Raw genomic sequence first — 19,118 nt, 5'->3', positions numbered from 1 at the left:
AGTCTCCTGGACAGATCACCACCCCCTCCCACACACACAGGGGACCCCCAGGGCCGTTTATCCCCTCGGGCGTGCGCTGGCCTGTCCCATGGGTGTCACCCAGGAGGGTCCCAGGGTTCCCGTCCAGCGCGGCGCCGGTGGCTGCGTCTCCTGGGGAAGGACCACAGGACCTCAGGAGGTCCCTGAAGGTTCCCAGGTGATCCCCAGAGACCCTGTGTGGTCCCAGGGTGTCCCTTAGGGGTGGCCACGGCTGGGACTCGAGGACTCCCCTTGGGCAGTTCCTCCCAGCCTGGGGTCAGGGTGAGTTCTGGGGAGTTCCAGAATGTTCTGGGGGGTTCCGGGAGGTTCTGGTGGGTTCTGCCCTCCAGGCCCGTCTCGGGGCAGACTTTGGAGTTTGCCCGTCCAAAGTGTGGCCACAGAGCCGCTGACCAGCCATGATGTCATCAGTGATGTCACGCTGACTGGCCATGACATCATGCATCACTGGCCGGAGGGGGCGGAGCTGTCTGCCTCGCTGGCCAATGGGAGCTGAGCTAACAGTGAGAGACAGGTGAGGGTGGGGCTTTGGACACCACGGGCCAATGGGGGCAGCAGGAGGCCGTGATTGACAGCAGGGGAGGGTGGAAATCTGCGCTCAATGAAAGGAGGAGCTGGGGCGGGGGCGGGGCTTCACGGACCAATAAGAGGTGCCACTGCCCATGACTGACAGCCGATGGGGCGGGGCCCTGGACTGCGTTGACCAATAGGAGCGAGCGGTGGCCGTGATTGACAGCCGGTCAGCAGAACGCTGCACTCAATTGAGGGGAGGGGGCGACGGGGCGGGACCCGGGCCCCGCCACCAATGGGAGGCGTGGCCGCGGTGACTGACAGCTGGGGGCGGGACTCGGAGCGATGGAATGAATGGGTGGGGAGGGGGCTTCGGGGCGGGGCCTAGAGAGGGGGCGGAGCTTCGCCGGGGGCGCGCGGGGACGCGGCGGGCGGGGCCCCTGGCGCACGTGACGGCGGCGGTGCGGCGGTGACGTCAGCGGTGTCGCAGCGGGGCCGGAAGCGGGCGGCGCGCGGGGCGGGCGGACAAGATGGCGGACGGGGACAGCGGCAGCGAGCGCGGCGGCGGCGGCGGGTTCGGGACCGCCCGCGGCGGGGCGGGGGGGGCCGGCCCGGCCGCGGGGCCCGGCGGCGGCGGCGCGGCCGGCCCCGAGCAGGAGACGCAGGAGCTGGCGTCCAAGCGGCTGGACATCCAGAACAAGCGCTTCTACCTGGACGTGAAGCAGAACGCCAAGGGCCGCTTCCTCAAGATCGCCGAGGTGGGCGCGGGCGGCTCCAAGAGCCGCCTCACGCTCTCCATGGCCGTGGCCGCCGAGTTCCGCGACTACCTGGGCGACTTCATCGAGCACTACGCGCAGCTGGGCCCGTCCAGCCCCGAGCAGCTGGCCCAGGCCGCGGGGCCGCCGGGCGAGGACGGCGCCGGGCCCCGCCGCGCCCTCAAGAGCGAGTTCCTGGTGCGGGAGAACCGCAAGTACTACCTGGACCTGAAGGAGAACCAGCGCGGGCGCTTCCTGCGCATCCGCCAGACCGTGAACCGCGGCCCCGGCGGCCCGGGGGGGTTCGCGGGAGGCCCCCCCGGGCTGCAGAGCGGCCAGACCATCGCGCTGCCCGCCCAGGGCCTCATCGAGTTCCGCGACGCCCTGGCCAAGCTCATCGACGACTACGGCGGCGAGGAGGACGAGCTGGGCGGCCCCGGCGGCGGCGGCCCGGGCGGCGGGGGGCTCTACGGGGAGCTGCCCGAGGGCACGTCCATCACCGTGGACTCCAAGCGCTTCTTCTTCGATGTGGGCTGCAACAAGTACGGGGTGTTCCTGCGGGTCAGCGAGGTGAAGCCGTCCTACCGCAACGCCATCACCGTCCCCTACAAGGCCTGGGCCAAGTTCGGCGGCGCCTTCTGCCGCTACGCCGAGGAGATGCGCGACATCCAGGAGCGCCAGCGGGACAAGCTCTACGACCGGCGCGCCGGCCCGCCGGGGCCCGGCAGCGGCAGCGGCGCCGGTGACGACTCCGACGGCGACGACGTGGACGACGACTGAGCCGATCCCCCCAGCCCTCGACCCCGACGCCGGCCCCCCACCATCCCCCCCGAGCCCCGGGGCGAGCGGGTCCCCGATCCCCCCTCCCAGCGACGGGGCAGAGGGGTCCCGGAGCCCCCCTTCCCCCTCCCAGTGACGGGGTGAAGGGGTCCCCAAACCCCCCGGGTCCCCGCTCCCAGCAACGGGACGAAGGGGTCCCCGAGCCCCCCCCCAGCAGCGGTGGGGCGCGGGGGTCCACAGGCCCCCGAGCCCCCCCTCCTGCCGCCACCGGAGAGAGAGAAACCTGCCCGACCGTGCCGCGGCCCCCCCGGCCCCTCCCCGGCTCCCACCAGGGGCCCCCCGGACCCCAGGACTCGCTGCTTTGGGGGAGCAGGGGGTCACCCGCAGCCCCCTCCCCTCCCGGTGCCCCCCCCATCTAAACCAGCACGCGAGGGCCCCGGAGCCGAGCGGCGGCGGCAGCGCCGGGGGCGGGGGGGCAGCGGAGGCACCTTGGACCAACGGCCGTTCCCTCGGCTTGTGATTTTCCCTTCATTTTCCTTTTTTTTTTTTTCTTTTCCCTTTCCTCCTCTTTCCACCTTTTTTTTTTTTTTTTTTTTTTTTTTTGGGTGGGGGGAGGTTCTTTTTGGTTTTTTTGGTTTTTTGGGTTTTTTTTTCGGGATGCAAACTCCAGGCGCCCGAACTGGAACCCGCCCCGAGCTGGCGGCTCCCTGGCCATTAGGGAAGATTTCCTCGGTTTTGCCGATTTCTGACCGTTTTTCCCCCCCTCCCCGTTTCCCGCCGGGAAGGGGGAGGCGCCGGCACAAAGCACAAGGAAAAACTCGACGGGGCGAACCATCTTCCCCTTCTCTCCAAATAAGGCGCCTCCGGCCCCGTTTCACCAGGACCCGCCGGAATCCGCCCCTTGGCTTCACCCAAATTGGATTTTCCGGCCCCAAATCCGTGGCCACGCCCGGCCCCGGCACCTTGGGGGTGGATTTTGGAGGTTTATTGTTATTTTTTGCCTCCTTTTGTCTTTTTTTGCCCCCCTGGGCCCGGCCCTGGCGCCGCCTGGTCCCTCCAGCCACCTCCTATTAAACACATTTTTCCACTCTCAAATAGTCTTTTTTTTTTTAATTCTTTTTCACTCCCTCGGCTCAGTCCTGCCCTGTACAGAATTCCGGTTTTTCACCCCGTTTTCCCATAACTCTGAACTCCATCGCTCTCATTCCAAAGTTTTGCCTCTTCTTCTCCAACGGTTTCACCACTTGTAGGACTTTTCTTTTTTTTTTTTCTCCTTTTAATCCATTTTTGGGAGCCCAATCAGCTGCCTCCTTAATTTATTACCACGGATCTGGCATCTCCCTCTCTCCATATTTATTGGGAAGTGAGGAACGGCCGCAGAGCCCTGGGGAGCCCCCACGCCGCTGTCCATCCGTCCGGCCGGCCGGCCCCTGGCCCCATCCCGCTGCTCCCGCCGGTCCCGCCGCCGTCGCTCTTTTTAAAGGGATTTTTAAAGCGAATTTCTTCCGTTTATCCCGTTTTTAAGCCTTCTCCGTCGCAAAGGACCTGGATCCCTCACTCACTCACTCGGGAGCAATAGTCCTTCCTCGATGGCCGATGTGTCCTGTACTGTATTTTGTACCCTCAGGCAGCTCTTTCCGGTGAATTCCTGCTGTATCCACCCATCCTCCTGGTCCTGTGTTCTTTGCCACGGAGAAAAATCCATAAACCACGACGGCGACGACGGATTTGGGGGGAAGAACGCTCCCAGCTCCGCGGGACTCACCGGCGTCCAGCCGCGGGACCTCTCCTTTTATTTTTGAAGAGGATGAGATATATATATATATATATATATATATATAAAAATATATATATATTCCTTTGGGTTTCTTTCTTTTGGCTGAATTGCGGTGATTTGGCCTTATTTCTACTCTGGGAGAGCGGCGGAATTGCTGCTGGCCCGGCCCAGCTCTGAGGAGCTGGCTAGAAATACGTGGAAGAGGAAAAAAAAAGCAAGGCAAAACCACCTAAATCCAGTAATAAACCCAAAAAAGCAGCTCCCGGCGTTGGCCCAGGGAGCCTTTCCTGGCCAGAGAAGCGCTGGATCCATGGACACAACCTCCCACAGCTCCATTTGGGTGGGAAGAGCAGAGCACGTCGGGGGAAGACAGCGGAGAAAAACAGCCAAAACGAGATAAAATAGGGGAAAAAGGGGATTTGAGGTGCCAGCTGGAGCGAGGGGAGCGGCCATGGGGGCGGGGATCTTGGGGGGCAGTTTTGGGTTATTTTTTCTCTTGGAGCCCCCCAGGAGGCGTTGGGAGTTTCCCAGGAAAGCGGGACAACGCCGGCATCTCCCCTGACCCCCTTCCCATCTCTGTGTGTATAGACATGGCTGTGTGTACATAGCTCAGATTCGGTTGGGTTTTGGGTTGAATTCTGTAGAAAATGGGCAAATTGCTTTTTTCTCTTTTTTTAATTTTTATTTTTAAACCACAAATAGGGGGGAAAATATCCCGAATTCCTGGTACTTCCAGCTTTGCTGCCCCAGAGGGGCTGATGGAGAACGCGATGATGGCTGTACAGACAGAATATTGGAAGTCTTGTACAGCGCCCCAAAACCCACTGGAAAATACCCCAAATGGCTGGGTCTGGAGCGGGTGGTGCTTCCAGGGCAAGTTCAAACAGCTTCCGTTCTTTTTGCCCTAAAAAATACAAAAGAAAATTTGGATTCTCCTGCCGTGTTTCCAGGCGATTTGGGAGCAGTGGGGGCTGGTTTGGGGGGCCACGCCATGGCTCCTCATGTTGGTGACAAAACCAACCCAGACCCTCACTGGCCTCTCATAAAAAAAGCAAAATGTGGAAAAAAAGTCGCAAAAAAACTGGAAAAGATTTTAAAAGAGCAGCTGAGGGAGCACTGGGGGTAGGCAGGGTGGTGCACCAGGGAGCTCAGCAGGTATTCCCAGTGTGGGCTCCGTGGATGCTCCCAGCTGTTCCTGCAGGGCGAGGCCCTCGCCCTCCTCGCCCTCCTCATCCTCGCGGAGCCGGTAGAGCCAGCGTTGCCGGGGTTGGGCGTTGGCGGGAGCAGCCAGATGCGGGCGGGACGGCCGGGGAGGAGCACGGCACGGCACGGCCTGCAGCCCCATCCCAGCCGGGGCTCGGGCCTCGGAGCAGCGGTGAGAGCGGCTCCAGACACGGGGCAGCCCAGCCACGGGCTGGGACAGCATTGGTGGGGAGAGCGCTGCATCCTCCTCCAAGAGCCACGCACTCCCAGAGCTGGGTTCGCTGACAGCGGGGTCCTCCAAGAATGGCATCCTCCGAAAGCTGGATCCTCTGAGTGCCCGATCCTCCTTCGAGAGCTGGATCCTTCAAGAACTGGATCCTCCAGGAGCTGGATCCTCTCAGCACCAGATCCTTCTCTGAGTGCTAGATCCTCCTCCAAGCTCGATCCTCTGAGATTTGGATCCTCCAAACACTAGACCCTCCTCTTCGAGCTGGGGTCTTCTCCAAGCAGCAGATCCTCCTCGGAGAGTTGGATCCCCTGAGAACTGGATCCCGTGAATGTTGGATCCTCCTCCGAGCAGCGGATCCTCCTCGGAGCAGCAGATCCCGGGAGCGCCGCCTCCCTCCCCGAGCGCTCGCCATGACGTCCCTTTGCCGAAAAGAGAAAAAAAAAGAAAGTTTTATTCCTGTTATTTTTTTAATGAAAGAAAAACAAAAACTAAAGCAAACCTGCACTTTAGGCGGCCGGGGGGGCCGGGGCCCCCGTGTCCCTTCCCTGCGGCCGGCGGGGCGGCTCCGGGGGCCGGAGGCAGGTCCTGGGTGTTACCACTAGCGCAGACGAGGCCGACGCGACGAACTCCTCCTGCTCCGAGCACTCCTGACGTAGCAGATTTTTGCAAATGGAGTTTTACAGTCTATATTTAAAGAATTGTATGTTTGTAACAAATAAAGTATGCGGAAAAGTGAATGAAAACCAGCCCGGGCCCGACTTGCTCCTTGGGGGTGCCGTGGTGGGCCCTGCAGGGTGGAGCTGGTGGTGAGGGGTGGGGTGGTCACCCTGTGGCATTGCAGGGACACGCAGGATGCCCCCCACAGACGGAACCTGGGGTGTTCTGAGGGGATCGCCTCACTCAGGGGAGCTGGGGACCAGCACGGTGGGGAGGGAGGAGGCTTGGCGTGGCGTAGGCATGGTGTGTCACAGCTCATGGTGTGTGCGCAGCATAACGTGTGTGTGGGTGTGTGTGAGGTGTGCGTGCCAGCACACGGCTCCGTGTGTAAGGTGTGTGTAAAGTGAGTATACGGCATTGTGCCATCACGTGGCTGCCTGCTGTGGGAGGGTGTGTGTAAAGTGTGTGTAAGCCATTTGTGCCATCACATGGCTGCCTGCTGTGTGCGGGTGTAAGGCTGGCAGGGTTTGGCGCGGCCTGTGTGCGGTGTGTGTGCCATGGCTCAGGCAGGTGTGTGTGCACAGATGCGAAAGCCTTGCGTGCCACGCACACGCCTGCGTGCCGCGTGTCAGGTGCGTGTGCCGTCCCACGGCCGTGCCATCACAGAGCCGTGCCCGGGGCGCCGTGCCGTGTCCCCGCCGTGCCCGTGCCGCGTCCCCACCGGCCGGCGCTGCCGCAGCCCCCGCCCCCCGCGCTGCGGCTCCCTGCGGGCTCGGGCTCATCTGAGGACACGCGGGGACCGCCTGCGCATGAGCCGCCGTCACCGCCATCGCTGTCACCGCCACCGGGGCCCGCCGCGACCCCCGCCCGCCCCGCGGCTCTTCCCCGTGCCGAGCCCGCGCCCCGCGTACCCCCGCGGCCGGGGAGCGGCTCCTCCGGCCCCATCCCCGGCCCCACCGCACCCCGCAGCTGCTGCGGCCCCCCCGGCTGGCCCCGGGGATCGGGGGAGCTGGGGACAGCTGGAGGGGCCCCGGGGACAGCCGGGGGGCCCTGGATGGAGCCCGGGGGGGCGCAGCCCGCGGCAGTTGCTGCGCCCCGGGGCAGGTGCGGCGCTCCCGGGGTGCGGAGGCAGCTGCGGCATGAGGGGTGGGCGCACCCTGAGCCCCCCGGCAGCTGCAGCGAGGGGCGCGGGCCGCCTCGGCAGTGCCCAGTGCAGGGAAACTGGCACCGGGACAGCCGGGGGGAGCAGGAACAGGTGCCGCCTCCCCCGGGCGGAGCGGGGTGAGGGGACCGGAGCCCCCCGGCGGTGAGAGGAGGAGCGGGCACGGTGCGCGGCTCTCTACCCCGCCCGCTATGGAGGGAAGCTGAGGCCCGGCCGGCAGGGCTGTGCTGTACGGGGCTCCCCTGTGTGGGGTCCACCAGGTCCGAGCCGCTGCCCTGGCACTGACCCTCGCTGGTGAATCCCCGGTTCCATTTACGAGCTCAGCTCGCCCCACAGTGAGGTTCCACTCGGCACTGAACGGGGCCCGTCATGAGGAACTGAGGTTTTATTCGCTGTGACATGTTTGCTCGGAAAAGGGGCCCTCTTCCCCCAAAACAGTGCCGTGATTTTTTGTTTTTTTTTGGCCACACCGCCGTCACCACTGACAGACCCTCCGGCCTCTCAGGGTCCGCCCCAGCCCCCAGTCCGGCCCGGGGGCGGCGGGGTCCGTGTTACCTCACGACCGCTGCCCTCCTCACTCATCCTACAGGGCAGCGCGGAGTTATTTGTGTACTGTTCCAGAGACACCGGCGGGCCCGGGTGTCCCCTCTCAGCCCCGAGCAGCGCCGGAAGAGCGAAGCCCCCGGAGCCGCCAAACCCCCGCGCTCCCCTCACGATCCGGCCCCCCCTCCCGGCTCCCTCACACAAACACGACCGGGGGCGGAGCGATGGAATGGGCGGGAAACAGCACCCGCTTTCGGTTGGTTTGGTGAGCTGTCCATCATTATAACCCCGCCTCTCATGGCGGCGGTCGTTATCGCTATTCGCCGGGCGGTGACGTCACCGACGCGAGCGCGCCCCGCCCTCACCCCGCTGCGTGCCGTGTGCAAAGGCAACACAGCCGTTAAACGAGCCGCTGGGCGGAGCCAGCGATGGACGAGAAAAGAAGCGGCTCGCCCATTGGGCACCGCGGGATGTTCAAACTAGTATGGGAGGCGGTGATTGGTGGAGACGCGGCGCGGCCCGCCGCCCCCGCCCGGGCGGGTCATTGTCTGGCGGCTCCTGAGGCGGGTCGGGCGCGGCGGTGGCTTTGGGGTTCGGACGACGGCGGCGGTACCATGGTGAGGGCAGGGGCAGCGGTGCGGCTCGGGACTCGGGGGGCCGGCCAAGACAGCGCGGCCGGGCAGAGCCGGGTCCCGCGGGGCCGCCAATGTGCGCCGCTGTCAGCGCAGGCCGGGCGGGGGGAGGGGGCCGGGCCCCGGTCCGTGACCTTGGGTCCGGCCCGGCGCTGCCCCGGTGCCCCGTGCCCGCTGCCGCCTGGTTTCCGGGCAGGGAGTTTGTGCTGCCCTCCAAGCCCGGCCCCGCCAGTGCCCTCCCGCGCTGTCAGAGCGGCGCGGTGGCGGCCGGGGTCTCCTCGGCCGCGGTTTGTGCCGGTTGTGAGGCGGTTGGACGGCAGGAAGAGGTTGTCGTGAGGGAAACGTCGGTCGAGGGGCCCAAGCTGGCTCTGTCAGCCGCCCGGTGCCTCCTCCGGGTTTACACGGGCACATCTCCGCCCGCTTCCCGGGGAAACAGCCCGGTCCCGGGGGGAGAAACGGGGGTTCGTTCTGCCCGGTGCCCCGGTCCTGTGGTCCCGCAGGGAGAACGGGGGCAGCAGCCGGCTGTGGAGCTGTCAGCCAGGGCGGGCAGGGGGATGCCGGTTACGGGGTTCCGTGGGTCGGCAGGGTCGCTGGGGGGGTTCCGCGGGTCAGCGGGAGCGCTCGTGGTTCCACGGGCGGGTTCCGGCGGGTCTGTGCAGCCGCGGGGGTTCTGCCGTTCTCCGGAGATCCACGGGAGAGGCTCTCTGGGTCCGCAGGGGGCTCGAGGGGTTCTCCGGATCCACAGGTGGGCTCGGGGGGTTCCCTGGGGGCTCCGGAGCCGGCGGTGAGAGCCCCGGTCCCTCCGCGGTAATGGAAACACCGTTGGGTTATGCAACTCCGGCTGCCGCCAAGAACTTGTGCTCGGGGATGTCTGGGAATGTGCGGCCCGAGATAAGAAATTGCTGCTTGCAGGGGTTTTATCCTGTTTAAAGCAATAAGAAAAGAAAAAAAAAAAAAGGCAAGTTTGCCTGCCGTGAAAAAGCTAGCGGGTCAGAGCCAGGGAGGATTTAGCACGGGAATGTGCTCCCAGCGAGGGGCTGTGGTGGAGAGCAGGGATGGAGATGCCACAGGGATTGTCCCGAGGTGGAGGGTGAGGAGGGAATTGCTGGGGATTGTCCCCTGGGTTTGGAGGAATCCAGGAGCCCGCACTCCCAGCACGAGTGGGGTGATCTCCCATAGGGAGCAGGAGCCACCTGGGCTGGGGGAGCTTCCCATCGGGACAAACCTCGGGGTTCTTGCTCTTGGTAGTCAACCCCACTGAGAAAATGTCTCAGGCAGGCGGCTCCGAGCTGGAAAACCTGCTGGGGCAGTGGGAAATTCACAGCTGTCTGATAAAAGCCCGCAGAGGGAACAGGCAGTGCTTTTCCCAACGCTGCTTGTTATTCCTGGAGCAAGGAAATATCCACAAATCCCCCTTGCCTCCCCCTTCCTTTCCCATCGATCTCCCTTCCCACCCCTCGAATCCACCCCCAGAACGCCCCCCTTGAGTTCAGCAGCTTGATGCAGCAATGTTTTCTCCTGATGAAAGTAACTCCTACAGAGGGGATTTGCTGGGTCCCCCATGGCCTCGCCCCTCTGCTTGCTTTAATCACCTCGGGATTAATTAATGCCCCCTTGTGACTGATTTATTTTCCAGTGTTTGAACTGAACCTTGTGTTAACTCCCACCTGTCCAGATCCTGGACATTGCCAGGTTAACCAGCATCTTCTTTTAAGGATTAACGTGCTCCACTTGCTCTTCTGGAGTGTCTGAATCCTTTCAGCTCCCTCACCATGAGCCAAAATTCCTCCTTTTTAGAGGGGATGGGAACTGTGGGATCAGTATGTTCTAGAAAAACAGGGATTGTGAATATCCAGGGTGTTTACAGGCTCCCTTGTCTTTCTGTGGGCTGGAAAACTTGTGTTTGGGGATTCTCACCCCTGATTTTGTTTACCTGGAGCAGATTTTGGGTTGCTGACGTCTTTCCCACGGGGAGGGTGCAGCTCCCTCTGCTCTCCTGCGTCACCCAGAGCTCTCACCTTCATTAGGAACAGCTCTCATTAGTGATTAATGATGTCATAGGGGCTTCCCATGTCCCTGAAATCTGTGGATTTCCTGGCAGCGGATGGGAGAGCCCGTTCTCTCTTCCTTGTTACTCAGCAACTCCCAAACTCTGGGCTTTGGCATTTCCACCCCTCCCAACGTGGTTTTCATTAAAGCCACCATTTCTGGGGCTCCTGGTGGTTTCCCACTCTGCAGTAGGATGGGAATTACCCCCAAATCCCACAGGATTCACGTTCCCATGTGCAGGAACAGTGTCCTGCCCAGTGTCAGCGTGGGGAGAAATCGAATCTGGAAACAAACTGGGCTCACAACTGGAAGAAAACTGAACAGTGGGATTTTGGGCTGTTTCCCCCCCCATTTGGCATTTTCTGGAAGATAGTGGGAGTGGTGGCAGCAGGATGAGCGCCTGGGTGAGGGAGCAGCTGCTGCACCCTGAAACCCTCCCTTGTTTATCCCCTTGAATCCGCGTGGTTCGAGCAGCCCTGAGTTGCCAGGGAGCTGCCAGCTTATCCTGCAGCGGGTCCCTCTGGCTTAGAATTAACGAGATTGTTTGGATTCAGGGGCTGATTAGATTAATTAACGGGCCCCTTTCTCCCGCAGGCTGGCGGCAAGGCGGGCAAGGACAGCGGCAAGGCCAAGGCCAAGGCCGTGTCGCGCTCCCAGAGGGCCGGGCTGCAGGTATGCTCAGGGTGCTGGGCACCCACGCCTCTGATTTGGGGCAAAAACAGGGGGGTTTGGCACTGGGAGGGGCATGGAGCCATGGGGGTTTTGCTGTCAGGTGGGACACAGAGACTGGGAGGATTAATTGGGAGAAGTGCTATATTATTATATTCATTATAATATTTATATCATAATATTACATATTACAGTATTTTATATTATAATATTAAGTGGTAAAATATATTATTATATAATATATACTTTTTAATAATTTTTATTATATATTTCATTAAAATATTTTAAATTAATAATTATTATAATTAAAATACAATTATTTTATGCTATACAAGGTATAACTCATGTACACATTTTAGGTATAACTTATATCCCATTTTATATATACAAGATATAACGTATATACACATATACACTTACATACATTTTAGTAAATTATATTTTATGAGATACATATATATCATAAATATATATTATAATAATAATATGTCAATATATATCATAACCATATCATGTGTTACTATAACATATGTTAATAGTAGCTATTAACTAGTAATAAATAAATTGGCTAGTGATCTGTTTGGAGAGTTGCAGCCCACATCAGCCATGCAGGGTGTAAATATGCACACCGTGGGGGCTGTGGCCGTTAACGAGGTTGCTAATTGCCCCCAGTTCCCAGTGGGCCGCATCCACAGGCACCTGAAGACTCGGACCACCAGCCACGGGCGCGTGGGCGCCACGGCAGCCGTGTACAGCGCGGCCATCCTCGAGTACCTGACGGCCGAGGTAGGGCCCCCTCCCTGTGCAGCCCTGCAGCCCCCTGCCCGGCACTCCCACCCACTCCCGCCCTCCCGCAGGTGCTGGAGCTGGCCGGGAACGCGTCCAAGGATCTCAAAGTGAAGCGGATCACGCCCCGGCACCTGCAGCTGGCCATCCGCGGCGATGAGGAGCTCGACTCGCTGATCAAAGCCACCATCGCCGGAGGAGGTGGGGCTGGCTCCCTGCTGGGGGGGATATGGGGCAAGGAGGGAACGGGGGAAACCGGACAGGGACTGGGGCAGGGAGGGAACGGGGGAAACCAGACAGGGACTGGGGCAAGGAGGGAATGGGGGAAACCAGACAGGGACTGGGGCAAGGAGGGAATGGGGGAAACCGGACAGGGACTGGGGCAAGGAGGGAATGGGGGAAACCAGACAGGGACTGGGGCAAGGAGGGAATGGGGGAAACCAGACAGGGACTGGGGCAAGGAGGGAATGGGGGAAACCAGACAGGGACTGGGGCATGGAGGGAACGGGGGAAACCAGACAGGGACTGGGGCAGGGAGGGAACGGGGGAAACCAGACAGGGACTGGGGAGGGAGGGAACGGGGGAAACCGGACAGGGACTGGGGCATGGAGGGAATGGGGGAAACCAGACAAGGATTTGGGCAAGGAGGGGAATTTAACAGGAATTTGGCATAAGCACCTGGGCTCGCTGCTTCCCTTTATTCACACTGAGGGGGATCTGCTTGACGTTCACAAAATGGGGAGTTGAGGGTTTTTTGGAGTTTGTTGGGAACTCTGCAGGTGGGTTCACAGGATTTCTCCTCCCCTCTCTCTGCAGGTGTCATTCCTCACATCCACAAGTCTCTGATTGGAAAGAAGGGACAGCAGAAAACGGCGTAGAGGGAGCGCGGCATCGGATCCCCCGTCATTGTACTGTACCTGGGCACAGGAACATCTCGGGGACACGAGGGATTTTTTTAAGGAATAGTTGAAGGGAAGAGCATAGAGGATTGACTGTAGAGGAAGCATTGGGATGGGTTTAGATTCTGAGTAGGACACACCGCGGGCTGTGGGGCGGCAGCTGGGGGTGGGCGAGTGGCTCGGCTGCCCCCGCGTTTTATACAAAAATGGAACCCATAAACCATTTTTTACAAAAATCCAGACTGTCTCCAGTGGTGGGAGGGGAGTGGGGCTTTCGGAGGGGGCTTCGTGACCTCCCCGGTACCGGAGAGGGACAAGCACCGCCCACTATGCAAATATGCGGTGGGTGGGGCGTGTCGCAAGGCCCCGCCTCCCGGGAGCACATGGCCGGTTCTGTCCGTCTGTCCAGCCATGGAGGTGTCTGTCTGTCCTGGCCTAACACAGGAGCGTTTGTGTGTCCCTCCCGCCCATCTGAGTGGTGTTGTGTGTCCGTCTGTCCCTGGGCCGGGGGTGCCAGCGGGCAGCGAATGGGGTGTGCGTGTTTGTCAGACAGGTCTGGCTGTGTGGGGGCCACATCTCCATCCCTCCGGGCCGTCTGTCAGTCAGTCTGTGACTGCCAGGCTCTGTCAGTCCTGGCTGTCCCTCTGTCCTGCCCACGTGGGTCCTGCCCAAGCTCGCACCGAGCCCCGGATGTAGCAGCTGCATACGGGGGCGCTTCGGGCCGGGCCTGGAGGCGGTGGCGGGGGCAGCCGCAGCCGGGCCGGCTCCAGCACTGGCAACACCGGGCGCCGGTTGCATCAGGCGTCAAGTGGCCCTGACGACCGAGGGCACCATCAGGGCCGTGCCCGGGCTCAGGCGCGCCCTGCCGCACCGCAGCGCCTGGGGTAGCCGTGGGACCGGCTGTGACGGGGGCAGGGGCCAGGCGGGGCCGGGCCGGGCCGGGGTCAGTGCCGGCGGGCCCGAGGTCGCACAATGGCGACGCCGGTCTGCGCAAGATGGCGGCGGCCGGAGGCGGGGCCGTCCTCGCTGCCCGCGGGCCGAGCACTGCGCATGCGCGCTCCGTGCAATCGCCGGGCGCATGCGTGCGCCGCCGCGCGCCTCGAGCTGCCGGGCCGCGCGGGAGGCACCATGCGGATACCACGGGGGAGTACGGCGGGGGCCCCGGTGTCCGACCGCACCATTGAGCCATGCGGGGCAGAGGAGACGGCCTGACCGGTGGTTTAACTCCGGTAAGTGCCCGGCTGGCAGTGGGGCGCTAGGGGCTGCCCCGGAGATTGATTTCAAGCTCCGCGTTACGTAACGTGCTCCCCCTGCCCGACTGCAGTGGTTCTGGCCCTCCGCCCCCGTGGCCCGTATGACGCTCGCCATTGGCTGGAGCAGCAGCGGGGCGGGGCGAGGAGGCTATAACTAGAGGCGGCGCGGTAGGGGCCGCGTTCAGTCCATCTCTGCCGCGCTCCTGTTTTGCTGCTCCTGTGTTCTCCCCTTTCGCCTGTCGCCGCCCATCGTGCCGCCATGAACGGGCAACTGAACGGTTTCCACGAGGTGTTCATCGAGGAGGGCACCTTCCTCTTCACCTCCGAGTCCGTGGGCGAGGGGCACCCAGGTGCGGGCCGAGCGGGGCTGGGCGGGGCGGCGATCGCGCAGGCGCGGCCGGGGGCGGGAGGGGGAGAGGAGGAGGATGATGATGATGAAGATGAAGGTGAAGGAAGTGAGGATGAGGATGGAGGGGAATGAGGGTGGGCCGGGGGGGCGGGCGGGCGGTGACGCGGGCGGGCGCGCGCGCAGTGTGAGGCGGGCGCGCGCTCGCCGCATTGCGGGCCCGGCGCGCACGTGCGGCCCGCGTGGGGCGGGACACGGGGGGCGGGGGGGGAGCCGGTGCCGCCGTGACTCAGCCGTGACTAAGCAGCTCCCGGTGCCCCCGCACCCCGTGGGCCCCGTCCCCGCGCGGATGGCGGCGGTAACACATGCCCGGTGAGCCCCACACACACGCACCCCACGGAGGGCCGCCCTCAGCCCACCCCGCGGCCCCCGACGGTGCCGCCCGGCCGGTGGTGAAGTGCCGTGGGTCTCCCCGGATGTGCCCTCCCGCTGCAGCGGGGCGGTGGTTGGAGCCCCCCAAGCTCGGTACAAGCCGGTGCCGGTCTCTCCCGGTCTTTGTCTTCGCCGTTTCGGGGCACATGACCGTTAATCTGCGGAGGCGGCTGCCAACGCCCAGTGCCCGCTGTTCGGGCGCACCCAGAACTCCTAAACCCTCTCCGCTCCGGGCACTCGGGCACCCAGAGCACGCTGAGCAGCCCCCGAGTTCCCATCAGCTCCGGATCCCACTCGGGCCCCACAGCGCCCCACAGCTCTGCTCTTTCTGGCCCCAGCACCCCCAACCCCATGGCACAACCTGTGCCTGCTCTGGGGCTCTCCCCACACTGCCTGAGGGATGAGGCTCTGAGACCCGATTCCTCCCTCTTTCCCACCAAAAAGCATCCGGGGCATCCTCCTCCCCTCGCCCAGCGGGGCGCTGCCTTGTCCTCGCCCAGATCCTGCCCGGAAGGTCGCTGCCAAGGACACCCGCAGTCCCGGGGACACGGGTGGCCCTTGGGACACCCCGCACCCACACGAACCCCCCGGGAGCAGGAGGGAGCTGGTGTCTGGTGGGCTATGGCTGGAGCAGCTTTGGCTGGAGGCAGAGCTGCTGGGAGCTGGCGCGCTGCGGATTTGGGAAGCTGGCACGCGGGTCTGATCCCCTCAGCAGTGCCACAGGGCTCAGCCTTAGTTGGAGCTGGAGCTTAACTGGGACATGCCTGGAATTCCAGACTGGGGACAAGGCGAGGGCTGTGTGTGCCTTGGGGGTGTCCTGGCTCATGGGGCTCTGATCCCCGTGCTGGAGGCTCCGGAAGGAAGGGCTGTGCTGTGTTGGGCTGTCCCACGCCGCCGTGACGCCTCCTGCTCTCTGTGTACCCAGATAAAATCTGTGACCAGATCAGCGATGCTGTCCTGGATGCCCATCTCAAGCAGGATCCCGATGCCAAGGTGGCCTGTGGTGAGTAAGGGCACCAGGGCACAGCCGGTGGGTGACGTGGAGGTGACAACACGCTGACGTCACCCTTGTCCCTTCAGAGACGGTGGCCAAAACCGGGATGATCCTGCTGGCGGGGGAGATCACCTCGCGGGCCAACGTGGACTACCAGAAGGTGGTGCGGGACACCATCCGGCACATCGGCTACGATGACTCCTCCAAAGGTGCGTCCCGGGCTGCCACGGCCTCGGCGACAGCATGGGCTGGCACCGGGCTCACCCGAGCTCCTTTTGTCCCCTCAGGGTTTGACTACAAGACGTGCAACGTGCTGGTGGCCCTGGAGCAGCAGTCCCCGGACATCGCCCAGGGCGTGCACCTGGACCGCAGCGAGGAGGACATCGGTGCTGGTGACCAGGTGAGCCCGGGGCCGCCGTGGGCTCCCTGTGGAGTGACCAGGGCTGGGCGGGGTGTGACCCCCTTGTCCCTGTGCCACAGGGGCTGATGTTTGGCTACGCCACGGACGAGACGGAGGAGTGCATGCCCCTGACCATCGTCCTGGCACACAAGCTCAACGCCAAGCTGGCCGAGCTGCGCCGCAGCGGAGCCCTGCCCTGGCTGCGCCCCGACTCCAAGACGCAGGTGAGGCACCGGTGGCTCCACAGAGCCCCGGGCAGCCCCGTGTCCCCGCTTGGCCTCTGATTGGTGTGGCGTCCCCACAGGTGACGGTGCAGTACATGCAGGACCGCGGGGCCGTGATCCCCATCCGGGTGCACACCATCGTCATCTCGGTGCAGCACGACGAGGACGTGTGCCTGGACGAGATGCGTGACGCTCTCAAGGAAAAGGTCATCAAGGCCGTGGTGCCCCCGAAGTACCTGGACGATGACACCATCTACCACCTGCAGCCCAGCGGCCGCTTCGTCATCGGCGGACCCCAGGTGCAGCCCGGGGCAGCAGTGACACTGTGCTGGTGGTGGTGGCACGGTGATGGTGTGGTGCTGAGAGCTGGTGACAGCACGGTGACGCTTACGGTGGCACGGTGGTGGCAGTTTCAGTGGTAGTGAGAATGGCGCAGAAGCGGCACGGTTACGGCGGCAGCAGTAACACGACAGTGCTCGCAGCTCGGTGATGGATGACGCTGGTGCCACGCCAGGGTTGTGACGCTGCTGTCCCTGTCCCCCAGGGTGACGCGGGGCTCACCGGCCGCAAGATCATCGTGGACACGTACGGGGGCTGGGGCGCGCACGGCGGCGGCGCCTTCTCGGGCAAGGACTACACCAAGGTGGATCGCTCGGCCGCCTACGCCGCGCGCTGGGTGGCCAAGTCCCTGGTGAAGGCCGGGCTGTGCCGCAGGGTGCTGGTCCAGGTGGGTGCTGGTTCTGTGCGGGTGCCAGTCCCCCCTCTCGGGCTCCGGGGTCTGGCCTCACCCACAGCCCCATATCCCCCCCACAGGTGTCCTACGCCATCGGGGTCTCGCACCCCTTGTCCATCTCCATCTTCCACTACGGCACCTCGCAGAAGAGCGAGCGCGAGCTGCTGGAGATCGTCAAGAAGAACTTCGACCTGCGCCCCGGGGTCATCGTCAGGTAACGGGCGCGGGGGGCTGTGCCGGGGGGCGGGGCGGGCGGGGGTCCCTCCCGGAGCAGCCCGGGGACCGCCTGGCGCCTGGACCCGGCGCGGAGCCGCTCGGCCGGACGGAGAAGGCGCGCTCGGGGCGCGGACGGGGTAAGTATCCGCCGGAGCCGAGCGCTTGGAGCTTCCCCGGCTCCGGAGCCCCGGGGGCGCGGCCCGGGAAGCTCCAACCGCCCCGCGGGGCGGGGAGGGGGCGGAGGCGCCGCTGCGGAACCCCCGGCCAGGCAGGGAAGGAAGGGGCGAAGGCAGGAGCCCGGGGCAGCCTCACTGAGTCCGGAATTGTGTATTCCAGGGATCTGGATCTGAAGAAGCCCCTCTATCAGAGGACCGCAGCCTATGGCCACTTTGGTAGGGACAGTTTCCCTTGGGAAGTGCCCAAGAAACTAAAATACTGAGCAAAGAGCATTGTTAGGGCTTTTCCCCCCACTCCCGCGGGCGTAGGTTACAGAGAAGCCCGTGGGCTCTGGGGGAAGAGCTCCCGGCCCCCCCCAGGCTCCCCGGCCCCCCATTGTCTCTCACCATCGTTTTGGTTGTGTGGGGACCACGTGCCTCTCCTGGAGCCCCCCTCGTGTCCCCCCCCAATTCCCTCTGGATGGTTTTTAACAAATGTCTCTTCACTCCGAGCTGTGAGATGGGGAAAAAGGCCCAAGTGCCCTCTCTCACCCTCCCCGTGCCCCCACTGTGGCAAGGGCCACCCCGATTTGGGTCCCAGCAGTCCTGCTGTGGGAGGATGCTCCATTTTATCACTCCTCTTTTTCCCAAATTCCACTACATCAGGGGGACCCCCCATTTTGGCTCCCGCCGTCCCCCCCATCCTGCTGCAGGGGGGGACACACAGCCCCCCGTTCTGGCTCCCCCTGTGTCCCCCCACAGTCCCCATTCCACTGGGAGGATTCTCATTTTGGCTCCCCCAGTCCCGCTGGTGGGGAAGACACTTCCCATTCCACCTCCCCACGCCCCTGGGACCTCGCTGGTGCTGGGTTTGGTTCTTAACCCTCATTTTTAACCTCTTTTTGTTCCAAAAATGCACATTTCGGGGGGGACACGCTAAAACAGACCCCCAAACCCCCCCTGAGGGTTCGGTACCAGAGGAAAACATTTTACATTCTTTTTCTTTTTTTTTTGTTTTTTTTTTGGGGTTTTAATCCAAAAGCTGAAACAACTCCCCAACTGCACAACCCCTCCACCCCCCAAACTGTGTCCGGATTTTGGGGGGCAAGGGGGGGCATTTGGCGCTTGATACTTGAAGGTTTGGTGTATTTATTGTGCGCCGAGGCGGGGGCGTGAGTACAGAGAAGCCCCCGCGCTCAGCCGGCAGCTCCTGATCCCCCACGAAAGCCCCCCCTTCCCCTCCCCTGCCCTCCCCCCGCCCTGCCCCAGCGCTTTGGGGTGAAACGGGGCGGGATTGGGTTTGTTGGAGCGCCGGGGGTGCCCGGGCGCGGCGCCGTGGCCGGTGTGGTACAGAGAAGCCGGCTTGTTTACTGCCCGCCCGGGCTCCGGCCCCCAGAGTGCCTTGGGGGGGGGGGCAGCGGCGGCTTTCCCTGCCCTGGAGGAGATTTTGGGTTTGTTGGTTTTTTTTTTTTTTTTTCCTTGGTTTTACTATTTTCGGGAGGTTTCGTCCGAATGTTTTGATCCACTGAATCCAAAAATGAACTCAAAAAGAAAAAGAATCTCAATAAAAGCGATGGGTTAGACGGAGCCACCGCGAGTGTGTGGGGGACTCGGGGGCAGCTGAGGGCACTGGGGATGGAGAAATTAGGGTGCAAGGGAAGGTGGGATTTGGGGGAGG

The 19,118-nt window shown here is 62.9% G+C and overlaps 3 protein-coding genes across 3 annotated transcripts; all 3 read left to right on the top strand.

Moving 5' to 3' along the window:
* The first annotated feature begins 1,076 nt into the window (after positions 1 to 1,076).
* On the top strand, positions 1,077 to 6,033 carry PURB (purine rich element binding protein B). The gene has a single exon (XM_063175438.1). The coding sequence runs from the start codon at positions 1,077 to 1,079 to the stop codon at positions 2,079 to 2,081; it is 1,005 nt and encodes a 334-aa protein (XP_063031508.1). The 3' UTR covers positions 2,082 to 6,033.
* A 2,047-nt stretch (positions 6,034 to 8,080) lies between these two features.
* Positions 8,081 to 12,923, top strand: LOC134428611 (histone H2A.V). Its single transcript, XM_063175444.1, has 5 exons — positions 8,081 to 8,269; positions 10,928 to 11,005; positions 11,675 to 11,788; positions 11,860 to 11,989; positions 12,605 to 12,923. Exons 1-5 carry the CDS (start codon positions 8,081 to 8,083, stop codon positions 12,664 to 12,666), a joined length of 573 nt encoding a protein of 190 aa, XP_063031514.1. The 3' UTR covers positions 12,667 to 12,923.
* Positions 12,924 to 14,108: 1,185 nt separating this feature from the next.
* MAT2A (methionine adenosyltransferase 2A) lies at positions 14,109 to 19,027 on the top strand. Its single transcript, XM_063175437.1, has 9 exons — positions 14,109 to 14,290; positions 15,644 to 15,721; positions 15,799 to 15,921; positions 16,000 to 16,112; positions 16,193 to 16,336; positions 16,417 to 16,635; positions 16,881 to 17,063; positions 17,150 to 17,283; positions 17,622 to 19,027. Exons 1-9 carry the CDS (start codon positions 14,200 to 14,202, stop codon positions 17,722 to 17,724), a joined length of 1,188 nt encoding a protein of 395 aa, XP_063031507.1. The 5' UTR covers positions 14,109 to 14,199; the 3' UTR covers positions 17,725 to 19,027.
* Positions 19,028 to 19,118: the final 91 nt, after the last annotated feature.

This window comes from Melospiza melodia, chromosome 23, assembly GCF_035770615.1.
Source record: "Melospiza melodia melodia isolate bMelMel2 chromosome 23, bMelMel2.pri, whole genome shotgun sequence".
Lineage (NCBI taxonomy): Eukaryota > Metazoa > Chordata > Aves > Passeriformes > Passerellidae > Melospiza > Melospiza melodia.
This window is presented reverse-complemented; position numbering and strand designations above follow the sequence as displayed.